Source organism: Leucopleurus acutus (genome assembly GCF_964270905.1).
Source record: "Leucopleurus acutus genome assembly, chromosome: 21".
Classification (NCBI taxonomy): Eukaryota; Metazoa; Chordata; class Mammalia; order Artiodactyla; family Delphinidae; genus Leucopleurus; species Leucopleurus acutus.
This window is the reverse complement of record NC_139163.1, coordinates 34625887-34643092: the sequence shown is the minus strand read 5'-3', so window position 1 is coordinate 34643092 and position 17206 is coordinate 34625887. Positions and strand designations below refer to the sequence as shown.

General features: G+C 40.7%; 1 protein-coding gene across 6 annotated transcripts in view; it reads right to left on the bottom strand.

Moving 5' to 3' along the window:
• PSD3 (pleckstrin and Sec7 domain containing 3) overlaps nt 1-17206 on the bottom strand; it is a gene marked incomplete at its 5' end in the record, with an annotated part of 582691 nt that overhangs the window by 257374 nt on the left and 308111 nt on the right. For 4 of the 6 annotated variants that reach the window (XM_082863881.1, XM_082863883.1, XM_082863884.1 and 1 more), the window contains one exon: nt 7995-8060. The exons of the other annotated variants lie outside the window; for them this stretch is intronic. In XM_082863881.1, coding sequence (XP_082720007.1) covers nt 7995-8060 — 66 coding nt within the window. The remainder of the gene's footprint in view (nt 1-7994; nt 8061-17206) is intronic. 6 annotated transcript variants of the gene reach the window in all.

Below are 17206 nucleotides of genomic sequence, written 5' to 3'. Positions count from 1 at the left end.
TTAAACTTCCATTTTTCATGTGTCTAATAGTCTACAGATAAGGGTCCACTTTATAAATACCGTATCTTGCACCATTAATAAACATAGTCATAGAACTCTTAAGTTATTCCATTTTTTAGTAGCAAAAGTATAAGCCAAATATTTTTAAAGAATATAAGACATCAGACAAAGTTAACACTATCAGCTAATTTTAGAACACAGGTTCTTTCCAAAAGAAATTTTAAGACACCGCTCATAATGTAACATCAAATCTGGGATAACAGAGTGCTTGGTAACATTCTTCTTCATGAAAAAGCTCAGAGGAACAAAAGTGCAAGGTGTGACCTATCAGCCAAATATGCAAGAGCAGTGGAGGCCGGCCAGCCCTCAGGAGGGGTCCGACCTCAGGCCACTCCACAGCTGCTGTCCAGGCGGTGTCTCTGGGCCGACTCCTCATCCGCACAGTGTGCCTCTGCTTACTGTCTTCTGTTCCCGACTCTGATCTCTGACTGGCCCTAAGCTGACGGCTCCTGCTGTGTTCACTCAGCCTGGATCCCCACACTGCTTCTACCAGCACCAGGTTTTGGCAACCGAGTCACTCTCTCCTAAGAATTCTGACCTCAGCTGTACCCTTTTTCCACTTCACTATTCCCCCTCAATTCTGGCAGCTTGCAGTGACCTTCTCTTGCTACAGAGACAGAAATGCCTTGCTGTTTCATGTGTAAAATTCTCAAGTAGAACGTAGCACACCTTGAGTCCTATTTTTAGGGCCTCTTTCAGCAATCAAATCACTGCACTCCTATTAAAGCAGGGAGAGTTGAACTGAGCGACCCTGAACAAGCCTCAGCTCTTCTTTGAGCCAACACTTACAAGTTCCTCGGTTTTCTCACCTAAAAATTCAGGGATATCAGACTAGACCACCTTTAACATTACCTCCAGCTCTAATAAAAGTGCTCCTGCATTCCTAATTTCAGAGAAACAGCACCATCAGACACTTAAATCCCAGGAGTCACCTGGAAATCCTCTCTCTCATGCATCCCCAGAGCCAGTGAGCACATTACTCCCTCCATCCCTTCTACTCTGTCTCCGATTCCTCCTGATTTTGCTTAGACATCACTTCCACCTCCCCTGTGAAGCTGGCCATAATGCACCCACACCTTGTAGCCCCCGTGGGGTCCAGCTCTCTCTGCCTTGGGCCTCTCCCAGTGTCTCCTAAGTGTGAACCAGCTTGAGTGCCTCCTTAGGGCAGAGGGCTGATCTCATTCTCCAGAAAGATGTCCTGCACAGTGAACAATGAATAAAGCAATGAAAGGAAGAGTGAAAACTCATAAAAATGTTCAGATCCAAATACATTAAAGAATGTTTTCTATTGTCTGTGTGTTAAATCTTAGAAAACGCTGAGCAAAAAGTAGACTAGAACAAGTCAGGATGGGGGAAAGGCTTGTAGATACTAGTTATAAGCCAGAGGATGTGCTAAACATTTTGACATATGCAACCTAATTTAATCCTTATAATAACTGTTCAAAGGAAGTAACGTTATCTCCATTTTGCACTTGGAGAAAGGAGCCTCAGAAAGCTTCAGCCCAATGTCACAAGCCAGTAAATAGCAGGGTCAGAACTTCACCCAAGATGGTGTGACTCCAAGAGTCCACTGCTCTTTCCCTGAAGCTTGTTACTGTCATGATCCACCTTCAGAGCAGTGTCCACTGCAGCTCGTCAATTTTATCTGATATTAAAATCCTAGAATTTAAGAAACCAAAGTATTTGGGAAAACATGGAAAACTCCACAAACACTGGAACTGTGCTACTCAATGTATAGTCTCTACACTTACAAGTAGGCACTTGCTATATATAGCAGTACCTTTAAAATGGAATATTCTAAAACCCAATTTTGTGCTAAAATTATCTACCGGTATTCGTGGCACAATAAATTTTGGGTTCCCCTCTCTCATCTACTTTAAGCTCTCCAGAGATTACAGTATAACAATATGGGCTTCAATGCACTGCATCTAACTTAATCATAAAAGGAAAATGTTCTGACATACAGTTACCATAGATGAATCAGTGAAGACTGCAAACAGAAGGAAAAAGCAGGTGCCATCCCAAAGGAAAATGTGGAATGTAAATGAAATCTAAATGATTTTAAAATAGCAGGTCAACCAGCATTGTATATTTAAACAAAAGTATTAAAGGAAAAAAGGATAAAAGATGTGTTAAAACATTACCAAGAGTCAAATGAGGAAAATATGCTTTCAACATTATCACTTTTTTCCTTGGAAAGCTTTGGTGATTCAACTTTGAGAGGCCTATTCATAGGGAAGTTATGAAAGAGAATTACAAATGCAAGAGAACAGCAGATCACTTTACCTCTTATTCTCATTTCTTGGAATGGTCTTCCTATATTCCTAGCATACACTTACACTTGACACTTCATCCTAGTTCCACTCATGGTCCTTTCAGAAACCCTGTGCAGTTCAAATCACAAAGACAGATGGGTCTTCAATCTGCTGCAGAGACCTCTACACACTTAAATCAGAATGGCCAGGCTTAGAGCTCCAGCACTACAAAGAACCACCAGCATTGAAGCAAGCATCGGGAAAAAAAAAACAAAAACAAAAACCTTTATAATCACAAAAAAAACTGATGTCATAGCCAAATTATGAACATAGGCATATCTCTAAAAATATGTAGTTACTTACATGTCCATTTCTATATATTCTGTCTATGCTATACATAAATATAGAAGGCTTCTGTTAAGATAGTAGTGAATTCTGGCCCCCACCATAACTCGGGAGGGCTTTTTGACGCAGGGGTCAAAAAGCAATTGAAATCTATCCTATTTATAACTATAAGCCTGGAGAGTACATCATTTTGGTGCTCTATTCCAGGGTTTAAATCATTCTAACGAAAATTATCAGAATTACTTATTTCTGGCTCAACTCCACAATTTAGGCCTTTTGGTTTATTTCCCACAAAGACAAAGAGCTTGTTACACCCATTCTCACAATAACCTTTCACAGCCTAGAATTATAGGCTGGAGTCATTAAGTTCTTCACTTTCCAAATTAAGAATCATGTTCCAGGCAATTATAGATACTGGCCAAGAGCAGAGTCAGGCCCTTGTACTTTCCACTATGAAGACGCCAAGTCATATGATCTTGGACCCCCATCTAGAATGACTACCCAATTCTGTTAGCCTGAGAGATACCATTTTCGTTTCTTAATAATTTCTATTTAATAGCAGGCTTCTATTAAAAAGCTGCCATGTATACTTCTCTAACTGTGTACTTTATGGAAAACTTTAAATATTTAACTCAGAAAGTGGAATTTCCCGGATTTACTGCCCGCCTCCAACACTACCACCATTAAACACATTAGTATCTAATCTCCAAGATTCATACATACAAGATTTTTTTTAACAGAAATGGCATCGTTTGATACTTAATGTTATATTGGGGGTTTTCCCCATTTACTCCTAGAAAATAATAAAGTATTAATATTTTATCAATACTATATGTTAAGTATTATCCTGAGTGCTTTATAGCGGTTTTCACATTTAATCTTCGCAGCCAGTCCATAACTTGATACTATTATTATTCCCAATTTATAGATGAGGAAACTGATGAACAGAGAAAAGAGGAATAATTTTCCCAAGGGTCACAGAATTCACGCTAAGTGTTGGAGGTGGGATGAGAGTCCAGGCAAACAAAGTGGGGCGGGGTCATGCTGGCACGCTCTGCACCCCTCTCCTCGCTGTGACATCCATATCAGGTACACACTGTGCTACGTGGTTCTTTCTAATAACTCTTAACTACATGAATATAACATAATTTACCTAATCCCTGAGTATGGACATCTGTGTTATTTTTAATTTCTTGCTATAGTCAACAATAATTAATGTCCTTGAACACACACCTTTGTACATTTAAGTATCCAGTATCCTTCTTATTTTGAAATAATTTTAGACTTACAAAAAAGTTGTACAAATGGTACAGAGTTCCTGTATACCCTTCATCCAGCCTTCCCTTGATGTTAACATCTTATATAACTGTACTATAATTATCTAAACCAGAAAATTAACATTGGTACTGTATTCTTAACTAAACTACCAATCTTATTTGAATTTCACCAGGTTTTCCATTAATGTCCTTTTCTATTCCAGGACCCTATCCAGGATCCTATGCTCTATTTAGTAGTTGTGTTTTCTTGGTCTCTCCCAATTTGTGACAGTTGCTCGGTCTTTCATGGTCGTGACACTCCAAGGAGGGCTGATCGGTTATAGTGTGGCATAGTCCTCAGAGTGTGCTTGGTGTTTTCTCATGTTCACAGTGAGGTTAGGCATTTGAGGCAGGACAGCACAGAAGTGATGCTGTGTCCTTCTCAGCGTGTCGTATCACAGGCTTTGTGACATCCACGTCTTACCACTGGCAGGGTAACCCTGATCACTTGGTTAAGGTGGTATGTGCTGGTGTCTACACTGTAAAATTCCTATTTTTCCCTTTGTAGTTAATATCTGGGAGAGACAGTTTGAGACTATGCAAATATCCTGTTTCTCCTCAAACTTTCACCACAAATTTGAGCACCCATCACTGGACCTTATGTTCAAGAATTACTGTGGTATTTGCCTAATGGTGATATTCTATTTCCCTCTTTGCTTTTATAGGTATTAACTGAAATTCATCTGTAAGAAAAAGCTGTCCCTTCTTGCTCCATAGGGCATAATCCAAGACTATCACTCTCTGCTCTAACTGCCCAGGCTTGGCCATTCGCAGCCCCTCCAGATGGCCAGAGTGCCCTTTCGGCAGGTCTCCCCTTTCCTGAGCACTTACGTAGCTTTCTGGCACCACAGATGTTCTGTGCCTCTTGTATTTTCCCTGCCCCAGACCTAGAGCCAAACACTTCTCCAAGGAGCCCTGGTCCTTTTATTGGCGAATGGTATTTAGAAACCCAGGTCTGGACGCTAGACTGGTCATGGCTACTGGGTGTCATTGTTTCTAGAAACTCTCAGCAGGCAGAGATAGGAAACCTCTGTCTGTACACTGACTCACACCTATCACTCAGTACACCTCTGTATCCGTCTACACATTAGAAACTATGAATACACACTTATAACTCCAATTCCAATCTAACACCACAGGTTCATTTTAACCTTCCTTCTTTTCCTGATTTATAATTTCTTTCTCCTATAGAGAGAAACCTGGCTCTCATCATGTACACTTTATTTGCTTATTTGTTAATCCTAGTATATGCATAAAGTTATACAGTCTCAGAATTGCCAGCTCATAGCCTCCTTTGCTCACAGGAAATAAAGTGAAGTTTAGAAATCTACTGACTTTTTAAGGTTGAAAAGTTTTCCTCAGATGCAAATATTGCCAAATAATTCTCTACTTTTTAATAATAACATAAAAACAACATAAATCTGAATTTGACCTTTTCATGAAAATATATGTGGGTACCTATAAGAGTACTGACACTGGGCTTCCCTGGTGGTGCTGTGGTTGGGAGTCCGCCTGCCGATGCGGGGGGTGCGGGTTCATGTCCCGGTCCGGGAGGGTCCCACGTGACGCGGAGCGGCTGGGCCTGTGAGCCGTGGCCGCTGGGCCTGCACGTTGTCCGGAGCCTGTGCTCCACAACAGGAGGGGCCGCAGCGGTGAGAGGCCCGCGTACCGCAAAAAAAACCCAGAGTACTTATACCACTTAATGGAAGTTAACAGCACTGGAAGGATCTTTACAGTAAGCTTTTCAGTGTTACAAACAAGGAAAATATAAGAACCTAAGAACCTGAAGAAACTGCCTGAGTTTCTAAATGTTCTTTCACATGTTTCACATGTTTTTAATTCAATTTTTCCTAAAGAAAAACATGAAACTGATACAGTAGAGAGGCAAAATATATATATATATACCCTGAAAGTCAACAGCATTGTGGAAATATGAAGAGGAAAAAATAAGTGAAACAACAGCAATCTCTTAGAGCTATCAGAAAATATATTTTAGCATATTAAGGTGGGAAAATGAATGGAAAAAGATGAAATCAGAAACAGTTCCCCGTATCTTTGAATACGAAAGTACAAAGCTTTAACCAGAACACCAGGCAGCAGGGATCATGGCAGGATGGCAGCATGGTGAAGAAAGCAGGGCTTCCTGTGCAGGTGCAGACAGCTCAGTCAACTGCTGTCGAGTTGCCTATTCACTACTTACTCAGAACGCACAAAGCAACTCCAAGAAAGGATGGGCTTCCTTTAGCAGGCCTTTGATCATCATGACCAACTCTTCAGGGGTGGGTGCAAGGTGGGAAGAGAAGGAAAGAAAACAAACCCTGGCAAGGGATAGGAAGACAGGTTTGGAAAGACTTTCACAGGTTTGGAATGCTTAGTTGCTCCAGAAGTTTAAAGAGCAAACTGCAAGTCATCAAAGAAAAGCGTAATTTGTTGATCCTCATTAAAAGACGCCTCAGCTTTTTGCCACCAAGCCTTCCCTTTTGAACTCTATTTCTCATATCCAGCTTTAGCAAAAAAAAAAATAAAATAAAATAACTAGCTTGCTGATTTCAGTATTTTAGCCCTTATGTACACATCCTTTAGAAGGGTGAATAAAAATGACCACAGGCAGTTAAAACCTTTGTATTTTTAAAAGGTTGGCAGGAAGTATTGTTAAGACTTTTTGTAGAGATGCATGCCTGCCTTTCAAAATAAAAATGTACACACAATCCTTTCTAACAGCTTATAAATAAAGTAAAAAAGAAGATAAGTGGTATAGAGTAGTTAATGCTTACAAAAAGCATTTTTCCTTTATGTGGATTATTATAAAAATCAGTTGATAAGGCTGCAGTTTTTAGATAGATGCCACTAGGCCACAGCATCTCTCCACAGAAGCTGCAATGGTACTGATGTCATCATCCACCCAAGCTTTGTACTTTAGGGTACAAAGTCCACTAAAAATGGTCAGAGAGGTACATACTGTGGGGGCATATAAAGGAAGGCCACATTCTCTGGTTTTCATCAGTAGATATGGAGTTTTAAAGTGCTTGGAAATACTTAAATAACTTTTTGGACTTTCACATGTAATTCTACTGGGTTCTAACAGCCAGACAGAAGGTGATAGATAAATCACATTATGAAATTCCCCCAGTCCTTTTAAAAATATTTCTATCCATTAAGTGGGTAACTTTTTGACATTCCTCCTATTTTTCTACTTTGATCTAAAAATATCTGATGTTAATCTGACAGTGGCCTGAATGACTCAGTGTAAATAATAACTAACACACACGGAGTGCGTTTATGGAATAAAGGCTGCTCTGAGGGGATCACACTTTGTCGTGCTTCCTTTCTCCACGCTGGCACTCAAACTATTAGCCCACCTCCAGTTCTTTCTCCTATTCTGGCTCTGCAGCATCCATTAGAACTGCCTTGAGTGACTAAAAGCCACCTCCTCGAAAGAGGCTCCCTGGAGGCTCTCCTGTTGAAAGTCTTTTCTCTTTATTCTGAAACCCCAGCATTTTCAATGTAACTCTCTACTGTAGGCAGAATGCTAAAGACGCCATCCTGCCAGCATTCTCGTTCCCTGGTTATTTAGCTAAACGTCCATCTAGGTGCTGCTGTGATAGAACTCTGCAGGTAGATTAAGGTTACTAATCAGCTGACCTTAACATAGGATGAGTATTCTGGATTACCCGGGTGGGCTCACGTAATTAAACAAGCTCTTCAAAGCAAAGAAGAAGGCAGAACGGTCACTCAGGAGATGTGCCAAAAGAAGAGAACAGAGGAACAATGAGGTGAAAGCTGTGGTGACAGAGATACAAAGAGTGACTTGACCCATCATTGCTGGGTCTGAAGATGGAGGAAAGAGTCCAGAAGCCAAGGAATGTGGGTGGCCTCTAGAAACTGAGAATGACCCCCAGCCAACATGGAAACAGTGACCTCAGTCCTACGACCACATGGAACTGGTTTCTGCCAACAACCTGAATGAACTTGTAAGTAGATTCACCCTCAGAGTTCCCAGAAAGAAACACAGGCCTACCTGCACTTTGATTTTGTTCTTGTGAAACCCAGAACAGGAGAATCCAGGCCAACCCAAACCTCTGACCTACAAAATAGTAAGATAATCAATCCAGAACAGGAGAATCCAGGCCAACCCAAACCTCTGACCTACAAAATAGTAAGATAATCAATCTGTGTTGTTTAAATTTGTGGTATTGTTAACAACAGCTTTCTTTTGTACTTTATCCTATTTAACAGTTCAAATCTCAGTGGACATCAGAATCATCGGAGGAGCTTTTAAAATGCATATGGACCCCATTCCCAGTTAAAATTTCTGAGGGAGAAGAGGGGAGAGCAGGAAGAAAACATCAAATTTTTATTTATAGCTCTGCAAGTGACACTTTTCCCAACATTTTTTTAATATTAGCATCACCTCAGAAAGTTCCTGCAAGCTCATTTCCAGGTAATTCCCACCCTCACATCCCCAGGGTAAACCATGGTTCTGATTTTTATTTTCCACCGTACGTTAGTTTTGCCTATACTAGGATTCCATATAACAAAATCATGCGTTGCATACACTGGTTTACGGTTTCTTTCTCCATGATGTTATGTATATTGGTACTCCACTCCTTTCTACTGAGTATCACACTGTAAGGCTATACCATAGTTTACCCATTCCCAGCTGATGGATGTCTGGGTTGTGTACAGTTTGGGGCTATTATGAATAAAGCTGCTATGAATATTCTTGTGACGTGCTTTCATTCCTCTTGAACTGCTGGATCATAGGGTAAATGTATGTTTAGTTAAACACCTTTCTCCAAAGTGTCCATACCATTTTAAGAGTTCCTACCTGAGTGAGAATATGTCAGTTGCCTACTTTTTCTCCCCTCGTCTCAAATGATCTTAATGTGTAGCCAGAGTTGAGAACCACTAGACTAGATTAAGAATTTCTCCAAGGCTGGTTGCACATCTTACTCATCCTTGCTTCCCCCAATATATTTAGCACAGTCTTTAGCAAAGCAGGAACTCATGAATCCTATCAGATTTCACCTTTTTTTTTTGTGTTTAAACATTTATTTATCTATGGTATACCATATACCTCTTTCTGTAAGTTGCTTTTTTTCTCAATATTATGTTAATGAACTCTAAATCAATATTACTAATAGTTTTAGTTCATTAATTTCCATCTTTTAGCATTCTGTGTACGGCAATTTGTCCAATAATGTAACTTGTTCATCCAGTCTCCTGTAAGTGGACATTTTAACTGTTTCACTAATATAAGCAATGCTGCTATAAACATTCTCGTGCGGGCTCACGATAGCTACATATGTATATATTCCATAACATGCAGTTTAACAGGAAAGATAATACGTGTGCATGAGCTATACAACGAAGGCAGCGATTAGTTTTTATGAAAGGTACAAAAGGTCACGGGTTGTTCTGAGCAATACGAGGCTACTTTCGCTAGAAAATATTTGGGGATGGCTCCAACGGCCAAGCGACATTCACTGCTAATTAACAGTATGAGACCACACCTTTTAACCTTTAATTACTCTTTAACTGATACCCAACAGTTCACGTGTGTCCATTCAGTTCCGCAACTAGAGTGTGAGCGCCAGGAGGACCGAGCCGGGCACCAACACGCTGAGCCAATACGAGTGTGACCGTGGAGAGTCCGCAGTGGAAGCTGCAGCCGCCGACCTCCTGGCTGTGCCTGGCCACTGGAAAGTGACAGCGCGAGGGCAATGTCGGGGCAACCAGGGCCTAATCTCACTTTTCACTCCTAAAGCCGAGGAAGCTGAGGAAACGGGGACGCACTGGGAGCACAGACGCCTGCCTCAAAGCCTCTCTCCACTTACACTCGCAAGGCCGCCAGATCAGCAGCTAGGAGCGGAGGCGTGGACGCGGCCCCTGCCCAGAGCGTAGCCCCCCCCCCCCCCGTCTGGCCTCTTCCAGAGGCGCCTCTTTGCCTTACGCCAGCTTCGTGAAGAGGCGCTGAGAGCAACCCGGAGGCTCCCCCAGCTCCAGAACCTGACGTGAAACTTCGCAGGGCTGCACTCGCGGCGGCCATCTTTGATTCGGGCAAAACCACACCCCCGCACCCCGCCGGCCGCTCCCTCTCCGCGTCCCCAGGCTTTTCATCCACAAACGTAAGGCGCTGACCGTAGAGGTAGTGCTCAAGAAACACGCACAGAGGCCTGACTTTCCATGACCCCCGAGGTGCCAAATGCCGCCAATTTCCACATGACAGCTAAACCCGAGCAGCAAAGGAGAGCTGATGCCAACGAAGTCATCTCAGATTTCACCTTGATCCAGCTTCTGACTTTCGCCATATATGGCAAATCTACTAAGTCTGCCCTCCGTAACTAAACACAATAAGTGCGTAATTTTGAGTAAAGCATTTCATGATCTGCGTAATCATGGGTTCAATATTTGTTTTCTCTGCCAATTCTAAGCTCCGAGAGGGCATGGCCTGTGTCTGTCTTATTAAGGGCTGCACCCATGAATCCAGCACAGAGACTGGGCGCATATCAGGGTCTCAATGAATGAACAAAGTACAGAGGGGAAAGAAAAATCCTTTCTCCTAAATATTTTGTTTATTTTAATTGAAACAACAAGGTACAAGTCTACACTCTGGGAGAGTCCTAGGTCTATAGCTATCACTATTTGGGGGGAACAAAGATCCTTCTGAAAATCTGATTAAAACTATGGATCCCCCCTCAAAAAAATAAAAGACAAGAAAAGATGATTGTATGTATACACTGACAGTTCTGCATACAACATCAAGTTGGTCACATGGTGTTCACATGGTCAGAAATCACAGTACTGGGTTTTATATAAAACTGCAATCATTTCTTTCACAAATTATTTGTTGAATATCTGATTTGTCCTGGAATTATACTAGGTATAAGGGCAAGACATAGTCCCCGCCCTTAAGAATAGGGGCAGGGAGGAGGTCACACGCAAATGACAAGCAATACCATCTAATCCAAAGTCAGGCATCTCAGAATCCATGACCCTTTCCAAAGATGACTTTTTTGCCCAAGTCTACAACATATGACTAACAACCTGAAATGCAAATAACCCTTCAAGGTAATATTTTGGGTACAGAGATTTACCTTTGACTTGTGTTTCTGGAAGTGAAAGAAAAAGAAAGAAAAAGAGGGGAAGAAGAGTAACAACTTATCTATGTTGCACTCTCAAGGAATAAATGCTTCTGGTTGCTTCCAGCATTAAGAGACCCTATGGTGAAATGACTTGCCCCAAGAGTAGGTGTGGCGTCCGTGGTGGTCATCCTCACGTGGCAGTGTGTGGGGATAGGCACAGCAGCTCATTCATCTGGGAAAGAGTGGGAAGGGATGGGACCTCCCCACTGGTGGTCTCATTAGGTGCAGAGGGGACACACAGGTGGTCTGGTGAGGTGCTGAGGGGGCCTCCCCACAGGTGGTCTGGTGAGGTGCTGAGGACCCACAGGAGAAGGTGCCTCCACTGGTCAGGGGCATAGTGCACTGCACCATCCAGAGATACCTCCTTGCGAGGTGTTTCCTGGTGTTTCTGAAAAAGCAGCATTACAGCACAAAAACTATGCCGCTATCTGGGGGAAGTGTGAGAGGAGGGTAAATGTTAAAACAACTAGAATAAACAAAAAGCTTTAAAATAGCAACAATAAAAATCCAACATTGACCAAAAATGAAGTTCAAGAATGTTTTTCGGTAGAGAAATGAATTATTCTATATTAGTGGATTTTCTGATTGAAGCTAATTTCTTTAAATGGAAAAACCTTTATAAAATAGTTGCTGGCAATCTTTCCAAATCATTTCACTCTCCTGTCTCCTTAATCAAACTGAGTAAACATGATGTAACGTTCCTGATGGCTCTCTAAGTCTATCCATTACTCCGCTGGGCTGTAACACACTCTGAGAAGCTGCTGCCTACTCAGCTCTGCCTGCCCTTCATCAAAACAACTCCAGCTGCTCCATGTGGAGACCCAGGGCTTTTTAAGTTTTCTCTTTCTCTTCACCTCATCATCAAATCACTTCTTGCTAAGGTCCATCTATCCAACTGACAGCACTCCATGCAACATTATCCTTTTAATTCCTGGCTAAACTGGGAAAACAATTGTTTCTTCAAAATAAGTTCAATTTAAAAATTTAAATAACAACCTGGATACTGTGTTTTATTAAATTTGTTTTAGAAAAGGTGAGCTGACTCTGAGATGAGCAGTGTTAGGTACAGTGCGCGGTTTTAGGCAGCTGTGTGTATAATGGCATCTAAGTGCCCATTGGCTTAGGATACGCCAGGGAGGAAGATTAGGCCAAAATTTTGAAGAAGTAACAATTCTGGTTATTATTGAAAATAGACCATAAATGAGGGTCTGAGTAAAATTTGTAAGGTTTGTTACACAGACTCTGTATAACACCTATTTATTCTGGCTGTTCAGAGTTACTTCTATTTTAATTCTTTTGTGTTTTCAACTTCTGAGTCTTTTCCAGACAACTGACCTTTACATAAGTGAAGCATTAATACAACCACAAAACAAATTGTTTTCCTTTGTGAAATTCTGTACTGTACAGCTACAAATGCCTTTAAATTAAAATCTGTGTCTCTGTCCTCAATGGACAGGTAAACCCTGTGTTTAGGATGGACTATTTGCTGTGATACTTCATTTGCCATTGAATTGCAGGCCTGTTAAAAGAAGCCCATCACTGCTGTCCCCATCTGGTATATCATAAGCAAAAGGAGGACAGTTTAAATTCACAATGTGACCCATTACATTCATATCAATACCACATGTTCATGCCTGAGTGACAGGAGCACCAACCTGGGTGGACTATATTATGAAATTTAAAAATGTTCCAAACATGTGACCATTCTAACTTCTATGGATGCATCTGAATATGAAATTCTGTAGCATTTCTTTATGATCAAATTAAAATGGAATCTATCTGGGAATCATTAATACTCCATTACAGGACCCTTAATGACTACCTCCCCTTTCCCCTACTCAAACTCTTTTCTTTTCTTCTTCTTCTTCTTTTTTTTTGGTTAAAAATCTGTTTGTACTCTTTAAGCAGCATCTGTTCTGTCAAAATGTTCTAAGAGAATTCTTTTTAATAGATTGTTTTAAAGCATGAACACGAGATATAGACCTTCAGCAGCTTCCAAGTATTATCTTCCTCATCGTCACCGTCTTCCATTCAAGGTCTGAACTACACCAGAAGCAGCAGCATTGTCTGTCCAGGCCAGCACGCGACTGGAAGCAACAGCCTGCAACCAGATCTCCACAGGGAAACCAGAGCAGAAACACACCACGAACCCTGTATCACACCTCAGCTTGATTCGTTTTACTGAACAAAGCTACATTCCATATTTTAAGCCAGAACCTCTAAAGCTTTTCTCTTAAAAAGCTGCTAACATAGCTTTTCTCTTAAAAGGCTCTCCTGCTTATACCAGAATAAGCATTCAAGCCCATTTCCTCCATAGAGACTGTTGCTACCAGGTCTCCAGGACCTTCTCTTGGAGAGAGCTCACCTACTCCAGGCAACAGTTGATGCTCTTTTTTTAGCTACACTTAAATACCACCCCTCAGTTCCTATTTTCAACTGCAAACTCCAAATATAACTCAGATCAAGTATTTCTGAGAATTCACTTCAGGCTTTTCATTTATAAAAAATTCAGACTGTTTTCAGACTGTGGCCTGTTTCTTCCTCTCATATAATTCTTCAGGAGTAATCCTTTGAGAATGCTGACACAACAAAGGTAATTTTCTTGAATTTAAATCTGAACTTTCACTATTAAATACATACTTGTCTGAACCAATAAATATAACATAAAACTTGAGTGATGTGATTTGAGTTTACAAAGAAAAAAAATGACATTAAGAACACTCCTAATACTTAGACTGAGAATCCGTAAAGACCACGTATAGGGTTTTTCCAGCTTATTCTCTGCTACAAAATATTTTGCTCAGAAGACACTGTACATGAGTAAGTTTGAGCACAACAAAAAAACAGAGCAAGGAGTTCTGGTCCCAGTGGGGAGTGGGGACAGGGCAAGGTGACCCCAGCTACTGTGGGCTAAAAGGAGCCTGAACTGAAAACCTGAAAATTATGGGCACGGCCCACATATCTCATTTTACAAACCAAGAAACCATGACTGAGGCGCCATCACTCATCAGCAGCAGCAAGAGGACAGGTGTGGAGCCCAGGACTCCCACAACCCTGTCACAGAGACGAGAGCCATGTGACAACATGGGGATGCACTTGCCAATCCTCACAATCACTCCTGGAGGAAAGCCTTACTACCCATGTTACACACGAGAAAACTGAAAAGCCTGCGTGGCCAGGCTGAGGTCTTCACAGAGGCACAAAGCGGCACAAAGACCAAGCATTAACTCAGAAGAAGCAGACAGGCTCTTCCTACTTTTTATTGCTCTTTATCTCATGCAGTTTAGAACACAGGTGATATAGGAAGGGACAGAGGGGCAACTTGGAAAATAATTTAGTAACATAAATGCTAATAACATCTCAAAACAATTTAAAATCATTCCCTTATTACTGTCGCCACCCACGTCCTAGCCGCCAACCCTTCTCGCGTGGACAACTGCAACCATTTCTTCACCATCTTCCCCATTTTCACTCCCACTTCCTTTCAAACAATTCTCCACAGATCCCAGAGTAACAATAATAATCTTTTTAAATGGACTCATGTGACTTTCTGGCTTTCAACTCTTTAAAATAATTCCCCATTGCCTTTTTCTTAAAAGCACTGTTTTTAATGCTGCTACACCATTATAGCTTAAGCTTAAGCATTGTGACACTCACTGCTGTGAAAGAGTAATGAAAGAGCAGTAAAGTTTGAAAGAGTAGGAAAACTTCATGAAACTCATCCTTGTATGATGCCTAAATCTCTGGCTGAACGGAGGGAAATGGAACTTCCTTCTCACTGGAAGTTTTATTGAAATAATTGTGGATTCACATGCAGTTATAAGAGATGATAGATTTCTTATACCTTTTACCGAGCTTCCCCCAATGGTAACATTTGCAAAACTACAGTACAATATCACAACCAGAGTACTGACATTGAAAACCCCGATCTTACTCAGATTTCCCCATTTATACTTGTCCTAATTTGATAACACTGGAAGCAAAGATGAAAGAGGAGAGAGCAAAATGGGGGAGAAATGCTGCTTAGGGTCAGCCTTTTGGTAGAAAGAAAAATAGGGCAATTGTCAGTGTTAAACTGTTAATCTTCTCCCTAGCTGAAAGGGTCAAATTAGATAGGTCAATGGAACTCTGAAAGCTGAGCTAGCTTTGCTCTCTCTTTTTGAGAAAAATCCTACAGCTCTTGCTGTCACTACGTGCAAACAGGTACTTTTCAGAGTTCGAGCTTTTACAAAATTGTTTGAATCTTTAACGGCTGGTTAAACCATCTTTAATGGTTTAATCTTTTTTTTTTTTTTTTTTGCTTACCCCTATATATAACTGTAATTGATTAAAAGCCTAATGGTTATGAACCTGCATAGTATAATTTTTATATTTCCTAATTACGTTTCTTCCTTTTTCCAACAAGATACATTAACCTTTATTTAAAATGTGTTTTTCTCTTTTGATGTTTTGGATCTGTTTGTTTAAGTGCTACCCTCCTGGCTAATTTCTCCATCATTTTCACATGCTACTGTTCCCTAAGAATAGCAAATAAGAAAATTGTATTTAAAACAAAACATACAATGGTTTCAGCCAACTACATATGTTAAGTAATGGATACATGCATTTTCAGAAACTTCTTTTAAATGAACCACATCTAAATTCTGTTTTTTGGGAAAGCAAAGGAAAACAAACACATCTAAATAGTAACATTTTATTGGGATTCTAACTAATAGAATATGTAACAATTATTTTAACTTTCTAAAAAAATTTTTTATATCATTTTTAAGGTTCCTTTCCGTTGGCAGTTATTACCAAATATTGGCTCTATGCCCCATATTGTATAATACATCCTTGAGCCTTTCTTACACCCAACAGTTTGTACCTCTCACTCCCCACCCCCATATTGCCATTCCCCCCCACCCCCGACCAGTAACCACCCGTTTCTTGTCTGTACCTGTGAATCTTCTTTTTTTTTTTTTTTTTTTTTTTTTTGCGGTACGCGGGCCTCTCACTGTTGTGGCCTCTCCCGTTGCGGAGCACAGGCTCCGGACGCGCAGGCTCAGCGGCCATGGCTCACGGGCCCAGCCGCTCCGCGGCATGTGAGATTTTCCCGGACCAGGGCACGAACCTGTGTCCCATGCATTGGCAGGCGGACTCTCAACCACTGCGCCACCAGGAAAGCCCGAATCTGCTTCTTTTTTCGCTTTTTTCACTACTTTGTTGTCTTTTTTAGATACAGCATACAGTGTTTGGATTTGTCTTTCTCTGTCTGACTTTATTCACTTTAACGTAACGCTCTCCAAGTCTGTTCATGTTGCTGCAAATGGCAAAATTTCATTCTTTTTTATGGCTCAGTAGTATTCCATCGTATTCTTTATCCATTCATCTGCTGGTGGACACTTAAGGTGCTTCCATAACTTGGCCATTGTAAATAATGCTGCTATGAATGGTGAGGTACATGTATCTTTTCAAATTAGTGTTTTTGTTTTTTTTTAAATATGTGCTCAGGAGTGGATGTGCTGGGTCATATGGTAGTTCTAATTTTAGTTTTTTGAGAAACCTCTCTACTGTTTTCCACAGTGGCTACACCAATTTACATTCCAACTAACAGTGTACAAAGGGTTCCCTTTTCTCCACACACTTGCCAACGTTTGTTATTTGTGTTCTTTTTGATGACAGCCATTCTGACAGGTGTGAGGTGTTATCTCATTGTAGTTTGATTTGCATTTCCCTGATGATTAGTGATATCAAGCATCTTTTCATGTGCCTACTGGCCATCTGCATGTCCTCTTTGGAAAAATGTCTATTCAGGTCTTCCACCCTTTTTTAATCAAATTGTTAGTTTTTTTGATGTTGAGTTGTATGAACTGTTTATATGTGTTGGGTATTAACCCCTTATTGATAATATCATTTGCAAATATTTTCTCCCATTCAGTATATTGCCTTTTTGTTTTCTCAATGGTTTCCCTTGCTATGAAAAAGTTTTAAAGTTTAAAGGTCCCATTTGTTTATTTTTGCTTTTATTTCCTTTACTTTAGGAGACAGATCCAAAAACATATTGTTACAATTTATGTCAAAGAGTGTTCTGCCTAGGTTTTCCTCT